The 11,266-nt window shown below is 43.3% G+C and overlaps 1 protein-coding gene and 1 long non-coding RNA gene across 2 annotated transcripts; both read right to left on the bottom strand.

Annotated features, from left to right (window-relative positions):
• Positions 1-2,589: 2,589 nt before the first annotated feature.
• LOC126410110 (uncharacterized) lies at positions 2,590-3,181 on the bottom strand. The gene is made up of 2 exons (XR_007573498.1): positions 3,021-3,181; positions 2,590-2,929 (listed from the first exon to the last, which is right to left on the bottom strand). It is a non-coding gene; the product is annotated as an uncharacterized LOC126410110 (long non-coding RNA).
• Positions 3,182-5,195: 2,014 nt separating this feature from the next.
• On the bottom strand, positions 5,196-7,645 carry LOC116253819 (uncharacterized). Its single transcript, XM_031628767.2, has 5 exons — positions 7,155-7,645; positions 6,680-7,060; positions 6,231-6,594; positions 6,010-6,123; positions 5,196-5,887 (listed from the first exon to the last, which is right to left on the bottom strand). The coding sequence occupies exons 1-5, from the start codon at positions 7,392-7,394 to the stop codon at positions 5,751-5,753; spliced, it is 1,236 nt and encodes a 411-aa protein (XP_031484627.1). The 5' UTR covers positions 7,395-7,645; the 3' UTR covers positions 5,196-5,750.
• Between the last annotated feature and the right edge of the window lie 3,621 nt (positions 7,646-11,266).

Raw genomic sequence — 11,266 nt, 5'->3', positions numbered from 1 at the left:
CCCACCAGTCGTTCGGTTCACCTAACAAGTTTGGCAGGACCCAGCTAGGCAACCCGGATCGTGCGTACGGTAAGAAACCCTACGGGCTCCACACCCGTTCATTATACGCGTTTTCTTTTTACTGTTTTTTTTTTACCGTGTGAGGTGACAGTGAAATAATTTTTTACCATTAGTAGATAAAAGAAAGGGCTGGCACCAGCTGCCCAGCATATCACGGATAAGGCATAGGTTGGACCTAAAATTTTTACCGCGGGACCTAAAAATTTACCGTGGGTTCCCCCGTAACTAGAAACTACAAAGAGTTATCCAAGTTACCTATGGGTAAAAGGACCACAACCCCGGTAATTTTCTTTTCTTAACTTGGTTATCCTCTGTCTTCATTCCTTTTTAGCTGTACTACTGGCGCGGGACAGTGGACGGTAAAGTGAAAGTTTTTTTATCTAATAAAGGCTGCACTCAATGAGCTGACTTAATCGGAAGTACTTGTTTTGGAAGTTGCCCATTACAGGTTCAGCTCAAGAACTGGTCATGAATTGAGAGAAAAAAAAAGAGAGTTAAAAATCAATCAAAAATAAAAAACTTTTAAATATTCAAGAATAATAAAAATTAGATGGTGAAGGACACATGACCCACTTGATTTGGTTGGTAGGCATGATATTGTTTTTAAGCTTCAAATTTGGATTTACATAATAATACCCAAAAAAAAAACATTGAACCAACAAATTTGGTAGACCTAAAAAATTAACCAAAGCTCTATGGCACGTTTTGGTCACACTATCCACAAAAATGTGTTTGTTAGGTTGAACCACATGTTAAGCGCGAACAAAATCTTAAAAAATACATGGCAATATAAAAAAAAATGAACTGAGTGTGTCCCTCACACTTGGTGTTTATACCCTTGTAAGATACGAGACTAAACTTTCAGCCAATTTTCGCACCATGCGGCACTAAAGGTTGCCCCAAGCCTTCAACCAGCCTACAAGTGCACACCGAATTTTGACCTAGTCGTCGCTGCAAGGCATCACAAGAGTTGAAATTGTTCGACCCCACGACACGTGGTGTCTTAACCATAGCAAGCGCGACCTTAAGCAACACTTTCCAATTAAAAAGTCCCATGTGTGCGTGCATGTGCATGTCTATAATTCCGCATTTTAACCGCGAATTACGAGTGCAAACTTATCATGCTAGGGTTAGGGTTAGGGTTAGGGTTAGGGTTAGGTTCAGCATGCTTGACCTGCATACCATGCATAGTCGCAACTTCGTCATAATCTTACCTCATTACTGCACGATCCTACCAAATACAGACAAATCATCCACACCACAAAATGTTTTGGACATGAAAGCCCATTAAGTGGTTTAGTCCTTTAAAAAAACAGTAACTACTACAACACTTATATGCACGTCAATAACTATTATATGTACACATGTACATACATATGATGCACAATATTATAAAGTTATGAAGTGAAAATGTATAATATAAAATGGAGTAGGTATTAGGTGAAGACCAAAATGCAGATAGCAGCAACTGTGGCAAATGGTGGATGTCATGGGAGTTGGTAGGGCTTTCTAAATCTACTTATAAGTACAGAGAAACAAACAGTAGGTGCATGCCATATTTTGAATTTGAATTTTGAAATCTAACCAGTTCCCTCACTATGAACAAGTGAACCAGGTGCACCTTGCAAGTAATTAATGATGTATGTGTAGTCAATAGCCAGGCAAGCAAATTGACCTTTTGCATGGGCAACATGGACGCCGGATGGCGGATGCCCGGACGCCGGATGGCGGACGGCCAGACACCGGTCAGGTGAGTTCGATCTGTGTACCCACAATGAGTTTATTCCATCGGGTTGTTTGTTGTCCATATATGTGGATGGATGCGAGACAGTTTACCTAGGGGTGCAAAAGGTCCGGAAATGTATGACATGATCTAATATTTAATCATAAGGCGAATTCAAGTAGTTGGATTCAACAATAAAATGCACATCAAATTAGTAAAGCAAGCGGATGGATATAATGTAGCATCTTTCGTATTTGAATTCAAAATGTTGTTACGATCACTATATCTAGTTCGAATCCAATCCATTGACATCCCTAGATCCGACCCACGATAGAGAAATAAGCGCTCCAAATCCGAAAGCACCCGGGAAATGGGATAGAAAGCATGATCGTGAAAAGAATGCCCCAAATGTTGTATGATGTACAAACATGTTACCAAACGTTTTCAACTGATTGGATCCAGGACCATAGATGTACTTTTAATACTGTTAAAACCTGTGATGATGCAGTGTATGGTGCTCGGAAAGATCCAAAACATATAAGCACCCGTCTGTGTAAACAAGAGCGAAAAGGCATGCCCTCAGTTGTTTTCAACAGCTTCCACCGATCAAAACCAATAACTTGGGGATCGCCGGGAAGTTTTTCCGGCGAAGTACTCCGAGTCGCTCTAATCAAAGTAGACTGTATAGCTATGATCCAAATGGTTAATGTGATAAGAATCAACCATGTTTGGCTGCAATCCGACATGAATACAAGATTTCTTGACATGAAAAATTTTAAACTTTCGATTTGAAGGATCTTGAAAGGTTGATCAAGAGGTAGATCTTATCCCATTATCATACTATCACATGTACATGATCAAGTTGACCTATATCCCGTTGGCCTAGGCCCACAGGCCGGGTGCGTGCCAAAGCGGCCGCAGTCAAGGTCCGGCCAACTTAGCCTAGCAAAATGCCGGCAGCAACGTGCAAGCTTTTCAACATAATATGGTGCACTTTCCACTTGCTAACTTAGGGAAATTCAGCTTCATATGCCGGATTCGGATCCGGACCCACAACACTGCAACGAAGTCAAATCCATCTAAAAAGGCTTCTCATACTACAGCCGTTGAATCAGCCAGCGATTAGGCAGACCATGTTTTTCAGACCTAAGGGAGCAGACAAAAGAGGATGATTCAGCCAGGAAAAACCTTCACTGGAAAGAAAAGAAAATGCCGTCTATGTTGGCCATTTCTCGACCTGAAAGTGACATTTACAGTGCAGACATAGAACTGTAGTCGGAGATCCGGCCGCCATCGAGGTTGCAACGCAAAAGGCCGTCGCAAAAGGTCGGACCGCAACCGCCGGCGTTGGTTCTTCTTTGCTTCACCTTCAGATTTCCTACCTACTCATGTCCATGATGTGCATGAGTCCAAAGAAGAAGTTAAAAGAGATGTGGAAACAGGCTAAGAAGCCCCCACCTTTGGTTTAATGGCGCCTTCATTCACTCCAGAGGAGGGTCCATGTTAGGCCATTAAGAGAAGTATAAAGGGTTTCACGAGTGGGTAATGGGACAGGGAAAGTCACGTGTTCTCACACAATAGTTTGAACAGGTGAGCCCAACTGTTACCCCTTTGAAGCACTGTTCGGGAACAGGCGCGTTCAGGTTTCCCCATGGAAGCTCTAGTGTCGCCAATACACTACATTACAAGCAAGCAGAGATCATGGCGAAACTACTCCGTATGGCCGTCCATCTACATAGAGATGAACGATGTACGGCAACGATGCAGGGTTTTGTAAATGGGGTGTTTGGTAAGAAAAACATTATTGCATCAACAAACATCTTTCAGAAGCTCTAGTTATACTTTCGAGATAACATAAGAAGAAGTTTATATGCAATGTTTGATTATTGCATCTAGAGAAAATGTTCGTGATCGTTGTGAAAAAATGTGTTCTAAGAATATGCGCCACAAAAATACAATGTTTTTCTTATCAAATGCTCTGCAGAATCATATGAAAAACCAACTTGCAGACCTCCTCTTCCCGACGTCTTACATGGATGATGTCACCCGGATGTTCACGTTGACTGCGAATCCAACAGAAATCAGCTAAACAAGTTAAGGGTAGGTTTCTTTACAACAGAAGATCAAATGCCCAGTTTTTTCAAGCTGTGTGGATCTATGTTTGTTTAACCAGTGGATTTTAATGAACATTAAATAGTCTCAGATCTTAAAGCCGAGGCTGACCTAAGATCCTTTTATGTGGGATCCACAATGTAGAGCACCGGATGCAAAACATTAGCTTGTGTTTCAAGGGCATACAAACAGAAGAAGAAGAAGAAGAAGAAGAAGAGGAGGAGGTGAGGACCAGCAGGGCAGGAAGAGAGTTCCTTTACAAAAAGAATTATTAAAGTAAAAAAAGAAGAGGTGAGGGGGTTAAAGCGCACTACCAGCTTCGCGTTTACGGCAGCACATGCAAAACCCTAATAAAGAACAATTCCTTCAGTTCTCTCTCTCTCTCTTTCCTTGTTTTTTCAGGTAACTTTGGTCGCAATTTCAAAGCAGGGGAAGGAGGAGAGAGGAAAGGCAGTTGCCTAAAAAGAAACGCCAAATATTGGGGCTGCCCCATGAAGAATCATGGAAAACAACTGACCTTATTCCTACCAGGGTGGGGGCTCGGGTCATTTCAGATGGAACCACCTGCACCAGAACAAGAGACGGTGGGTGCCGTGGTGGGTCCGTCCCCACCCGAAACCTAACCAGAAAAAAATCCGCCGGTACGTCCGTCGGCCGGCCGCCGACGTCCCTGGTCCACCACCACTCCCCATGTCGAGGCACACGACAACACGACCAACCACGCTTTCTTCACGTTCAAGTAAAAGAAAAGGCCGGGCCGGCCGGAACGACCACCCACGCCTCTCTCCTCTCTACAAAGGAGAGAGGAGACACCTTTTCTCCTTTTATTTTTTTATAATACCACTCTCTCTCTATCTCTCTTTCTCCCAGAATCCCCGAAGACCAGAAAAGCAACAAAAGCGACGGCACCCATGTCGGCCGTTTTTGGAGGTTGGACCGCCTACCGGCCGCATCTAGGGTCAAAGACCAACTCCGGCCATGGCCCCATACATGTATTTATAATGTGTTTTGGCGTGTAGATTGTGCTCAGTTGCATGAGAGAGACCAGAATCCATTTGAAGAACAAATATACAGATACTAAGTTCATAATCATGGGAACATTAATTTTCTACAGGAAGAAGAAAAGGTGGGACTGGTAGTGGAAGGGAGACGCAGCTTTCGCTCTCCCCGTCCTCGAGAAGAGAACCAGTTTCCTAGAGAAGCACAACACACTCAGTCAAGCTCTCTCTCGGCTTAATAAGAACGGCAAACAGATACAATAAAGAAATGGCGAGTGCAAGGAAAGAGAGAACACGGCTGGTAAAAAAGGGCAAATTCCATTATGAGTCGCAATTCCATTATACTATTCAGGAGACACACAACACACAGTCTCCCTTGTTCCATTTTTTTTCACCATATCTTCATGTACTACAGTACAATACAAAACGACCATCTTATTGCTTTCCGGAGGTGGTGGCGGTGGTGGTGGTGGCAGCGGCGGCGGGCTTTGTTAAGGTGATTTTCCAGTTTCCACATTTGGGCATCCAAAAAACTTGCAGACCAGCCGAAACCCAGCCATCTCATTGAAATCCCCTTTAGACGAGGGCTCAACCAGGACATGGACAACACGCTTCTTTTCTTTATTACAAAAGGCCCCCTCCACAAAAACTGTTTCTCCTAGCCTAATCCTAGCAATATAAGAGGAAACAAAACCTTTTACTTATTACCAACAGATCACCTAAAAGGCTAAAACCCCTACGGCAACTAAAGTACTTCAATCCCTACTATGAGAGAACCCCAGCAAAATATTCAGAGGACGGATTTTTAGAAACTATTAGTAAGAGAGAAAGAGTCTTAAGAGAAGGAGATGTCGATGTCAATATGTCCACTCTTGAGGCAAACGCAACTCGCTGTTGAGGACTGGTTGTTGTGGCCGGACGGTTCTCTTCTGAGGAGGAAGTAACCCGTTCCTCGCAATGTAGGGCCGAGGGTCCATGTTGAGTGAAGAAGAATCTGAGACACGACAAAAGGGCAAAAACTCAATAATGGCGTTCGATTTCAACGGCGATAACCAGGAAAAAGAAAGAAGAAAAGAACCAGAGAACATAAAAACAAGAGAAACAGAGGCAGCTTACCACGGTCATGAACAAGACTCCCCAAGTAGTAGTTTGGTTGTGCAGAACCCATGTCGTCGATGCTGAGGTTCAGCGCCTGAACTACCCTCGCCGGCAGCAAAACCGTCGAGCAACCTGTAAATATGACGGAATCGACGCCACCAATTAGAACCCCGTGGGATAAAAAAGGGATTAGGAAGCTAAAACACTACTGTAGGGAAGGTGGGTAGCCAAGATCTTACCAGATTTCTTTCTGTAATCCGGTGAGCTACCGACTCTTCTAGGCAGGAAGACGCCGGTGCCGGAGGACTCCCGTCGAGAACTAGAATTTCCGAGAAAAACCGCTCTCATTCCGGCGTTCGCAGAGGGGCTCTGGAGAGGAGCCGCTCTCAATCCAGTGTTGGCAGATGCGCTCTGAAGAGGAGGCCATGCGGATGGAGGCAGCCCCAGCGGGCGGCCGAACTTCGCACTCGCGGCGGCGGCGGCGGCGCGCACACGGCTCTGTATCTGCTGAGCCTGAGCGATCTTCGCCGCCTGCTGATGCTGCTGCTGCTGTTGCTTCCCCCAATTCGACTGCTGCTGCTTCTGCTGCTTCAGGAACTCAAACTGAATCAAGAAACCAGAAAACAGTCAGCACTCAACAAAGATTTGGGCGAGATTTGTGAGGGAGATTTCTCTTTGGAATCTTTACATGCATAGCGAGCGCGCTCGCATCCCTGCCGTTGTCGCTCCAGCATCGTTGGAGGGGATACCCAGAAACGTCGGCGGCCTTCATCTGCGTAGTCTGCTTGGGGACCACGGCCGCGGCCGGCACCGGCACGGGTACCGCCACCGGCTGCTTGGGCGGCCCGAGAAGACCCCTGCCTTGATACTTCTCGCCCTCTTCGTTCATTTTCATCCTCACGACCTGACCGGCCGCAGCAGAGAGCAAATCCCACGCGTCGTCCTCCTGGTTCAAAGGCGTCGACGGAGGCGACGACACCTGGGACGGCCCGTTAGACCCTCCCTGACTCCCGCTCGAGTCCAGACTCCTGCATAGCGTCGACTGCGGCGACCCCGCCATGACTGCCACCTGCAACAAGCGCCCCCAAATCACAAAAATCAGAACCAACCAACAAAAACCATCCACAAGAACCCAAAAATCACCCCCGGAAACGAGAACCAACCTTCTGCGCAGCCTCCTTCTCGTCGTCCTCCAGCGTCGAGTGAGCCATGCGCCGCATCAGCCCGGCCATGTAGTCCTCCTCGTCGCTCTCCGTCTCCGTCGAGCTCACCACCGACTCGACAGGGGACGACGAGTCGCAGTAGGGAAACTCGCAGGGAAGCTTGGTCTCCAGGAACCCCATCTCCTCCGACAAGAACCGAGATGGCAGCCAGAACTCTCCGTCGTCCAGATCTTCCGCCATGTTCGGGTTAAAACAAGAAGCAGAACAAGAACAAGCGACCAAGAATGCGAAAGAGATGGAGAGAGAGAGGGCGGGGAACAGGGGAGCTTTGCTGTAAGTAGAAGTAACAATGATAACAATGGGATGAGTGTGGTGGGCAGAGGGAGAAGCAAAGGCCAAGGGGCCCAACAAAAGGGTGGAACTGAATAGACAGAAAGAGAAAGAGAAGAGAGGATGAAGACTGAAGAGCCAGCCAGGCAGATGAATGCAGCAGCAGCTTTAAATACAGCAGGGATTTAGGGTTTGTAGGTTTATTTTTCTTTTTCCTTATTATGATTTTCCATTTATTGTGAGCTCTTGTGGGAAGGATAAAAAGAGGGAGTTTAGATTTCATATTCAAGTGTTTGGCCCAACAAAAGACTGGACAACAACTGGCAATGCAGCTGGGTTGGGTTCACTGCTTGAGCAGGACAGTTGTTGGGGATCAACCTGCCATGTGGAGAAGACCTCCTCCCTCTCCCCTCCCTGCAAAATCAAGGGCCCCTCCTTTCTCCTTTTATTTATTTATTTATTTATTTATTTATTTATTTGCTCATGAACCCCACACTCCCACTGTAAAAGGAAAAAAAAAAAAGTAGGTTCAGGCCTTCTTTGTTGGGGGAGAAAGAGAGGAACAGCTCTGGTCAATGTTGAGGTAGAAAGGATCTCCTTTGAATGGGTTTTCCAACAAAAAAAAAAACTTGGGTAGCACCCATTTTTGTTACAAATTCCAGATTGGAGCTCACTGTTTCTTGAAAAATGCAACCCAGTGCCTTACTTTTCACTGAATCAAGCCGTTGGCAGTGTGGGGGTTTGTTGTGAGTTGCTTTTGGAATTAAATGTTTGAATTTTGAAGTTGGGGTTTGGTTTTTTGCATATCCAATTGGCTTAGGATTCCTTGTGTGTACGTTTGGGGTTTGAATTTTAAGTAGGATTCGGATAAAAGATTCGTTTCCAAACTTGAGGAGGAGATGGTTTTGGCTGCCGAGGAGCTAATGATTGGAATGGAATTTTTATTGGATTTGGATCTCTGATTTGAATCTAAACCTCCGAAGGCTGGTTCATGAGATATATGATTTGAGGAAGTAGGGGCACTTTGAACGTGTGTTTGATACCATCAGATTTGAGACCCGGGGTTGATTTGTAATCCCTTTTCATAGGGCAATTAGAGGTAACTAATAGATCCGAGGCTGATCTAAGACCTTGAGTAGTTTCGAATCACCTCAAACCTCATATTTGAGGCAAATGAGCGTATGTTTAGGGGTCGTTTGGCAGCAACAACATTAATGAATTGTCCAACGGATCTTACTCAAATGTATCAGCGTTCCACGATTCGAATCATATTCATTGGACACATTTACACAGTGTCCTTGCTGCCAAACGACCCCTAAAGATGTGTTTCACATATGATAATTGGATCACTTAAATCATCTATGGTTGCCTTCATTCGATAGAATGAGCTACATGTCAAATCAAACTCGAATTTAGTACACCAAAATTTGACAAACTTTTCTATTCAAATTTGAAGTCCGAACCACTTCCAAGCCCATCCAAAACAGAACACACTGTCCTTAGAACACATACAAACTATCAATTTAGTATTCAATGCCTTGTGAAGAATTTATAGACTCTTTAAAGATATCAAGCAAGAGGTAGGTCTCCAACTGCGTCTTCCCGATGCTATCTAGTCTTGAGGTAGGTCTCCAACTCAGTCCCTTTCTTGAGTTCGCTCTTGTTAATTTATTCAAGGTTCTTCTCCTACATCATACTCAAATTCAACTTACCAACATATTAACCCGTCACACTTATAAACGAAAGCGTGTTAACCTTAATAACACTTGCAATAATAAACTATAGCTATATCCTGCATGTACTTCTTTCATGTTTCTTATTTATTCGTCATTTTTTGATCCATTTGCATACTCAAATCATTTATTTCGCAAAGAGTCACAATAATTAGGAATACACAACAAGCGAGCCGAGCTGGAGCTTAGCTGGCTCGAGTCGAGTTCGGACTCGTTTAAGCTCGTGTCACTTTATTCATTTATTTTTTTTATTTAAATGAAAATGAAGACTGCAAAAAAAAAAAACATGGAAGACACTAGCCAAGTTCGTGTTTAAACAAGTTGTTGTGCTTGTGTAACTGGAACTTGGCTCGTTTATAACTTGAGTTTTAACTTAACCTCGAGCTCGACTTCGCGTATCAAACGAGTTGAGTGTAAATGGGTGTTCAGCTAAATCTACATCTCTAATATTAATGATGTTGGAATTTGGAAACCATAACCAGCAGTATACCAACTTGAGCTGATTTCCAACCCTGATTACTTGATCTATCATCTATTTGTGGCCTTGTTTTACTCCAAAAATGTCATCTACAGATTGCCTTATGAATGCAGACAAACTCGGCCACCGCACTACCAAGTAATGAAACCTTGCCATCGGTCCCACAAAATGGCGACAGTGAGATTTGATCCAAGGTCCTCGAATTAGCAACCTTAATTACCACCAGCCAACGGCTTCTTATAATTCTTAATATGTCAATCCCTCTGGATGTTAAGAAGTAAATATAAAATCTTATGTATAAATTTGGATCCAAAGTAGTTCCTTTTGCAGATTATGTGAGATCTACATTGGGTGCTGCGAAAGTTTGCAAAATCACTTACATTTCCGTTTCTTTTGGGTTTTTGTGATTCGACATCCGCATCAACTTGGTCGCTTTAGATTTGTCAAGAAAAATCCAACATCTCCTCGGGCTATGAGCTTCAGATTTTTTTTTTTTAATTCAAACGATTGACTTGGAACTAATAGAAGAAAGATCCAATTGAATTCACATCTTGGGATTTCAGCACGATTTTGAAACTCCAAGGGATATAAAGACTTGGTTTATGAGTTCATAAACTTGGTTGGTTAAACTTAATGTTGGGATTAAAATTTTAGTAAGAACTGGGTGGGAGAAAGAAGAGGGAGGCTTGTTCCGGAGTTTTCGACGCTAAAAACGGCGACACTTGGCCGAATTGGCCTGGATCGACCTATTCGAATCAAATTGGTGGCAAACTGTTTCGATTGATCCGCCATTCATCATGCCATGCATCACATTCTTCATTTTTTTTTTAAATCACTGTACAAATACTTTTGATTTTTTTTTCTTATTTTGGTCCCTTTGTATGTTTTCTATTCATTTGTTGCAATAATAATTTCATTGAACCTGAATTCCAAATCAATTTCCCACTTTTACAACACCTTTTTCTTAAATGTATTGTAGGTCTAAATCTTCAAAGTCTCCAAATCTGACGTTTGCTTCGGCGTGTAGTTCATCTGCTTGCTTAAACTATTGAGGTTTCTTCTAGAGAAAGAAAACAACAAAAAAGTGATGCTATGTGTACACAAGTTGATACTTTGAAGATTCATAGTCAGAAAAACACAACTGCGCCTCCAATGACACATCCAAATGAGACTTTCAGTTAGACTTATGAATACATCCACAAAACCACATAATACAAAAATCATGAAATTGATTTAGTTCACGTATTTTGTGAACTTAAATTGAAATCCGCTACTCAAGCATAAGGTTTAATTGTATATATTTTTTTTAACTCATTCTTGTTAGCTTGGATCTCTCTTCCAATAAATATCCAACCGCATCATTAAGCCAAGCAGCGCCTTACTTATGAAAAGTATAAACGGCACTAACCAAGTCTATAATGTCTCGCTATAATTGATCATAACATGGACCACACTGTTATAAAAAACCACATAATACAACTCATCTTATAATTTCCCTACCAAACTGCCCTTCATGTGGTAAACCAGGTAGCTAAGCAACAAAAGCAAAAAATAAAATAAAATAAAATATA

This window comes from Nymphaea colorata, chromosome 5, assembly GCF_008831285.2.
Source record: "Nymphaea colorata isolate Beijing-Zhang1983 chromosome 5, ASM883128v2, whole genome shotgun sequence".
Lineage (NCBI taxonomy): Eukaryota > Viridiplantae > Streptophyta > Magnoliopsida > Nymphaeales > Nymphaeaceae > Nymphaea > Nymphaea colorata.
The sequence above is the reverse complement of the archived record's forward strand: the minus strand, read 5'-3'. Positions and strand labels throughout refer to the sequence as shown.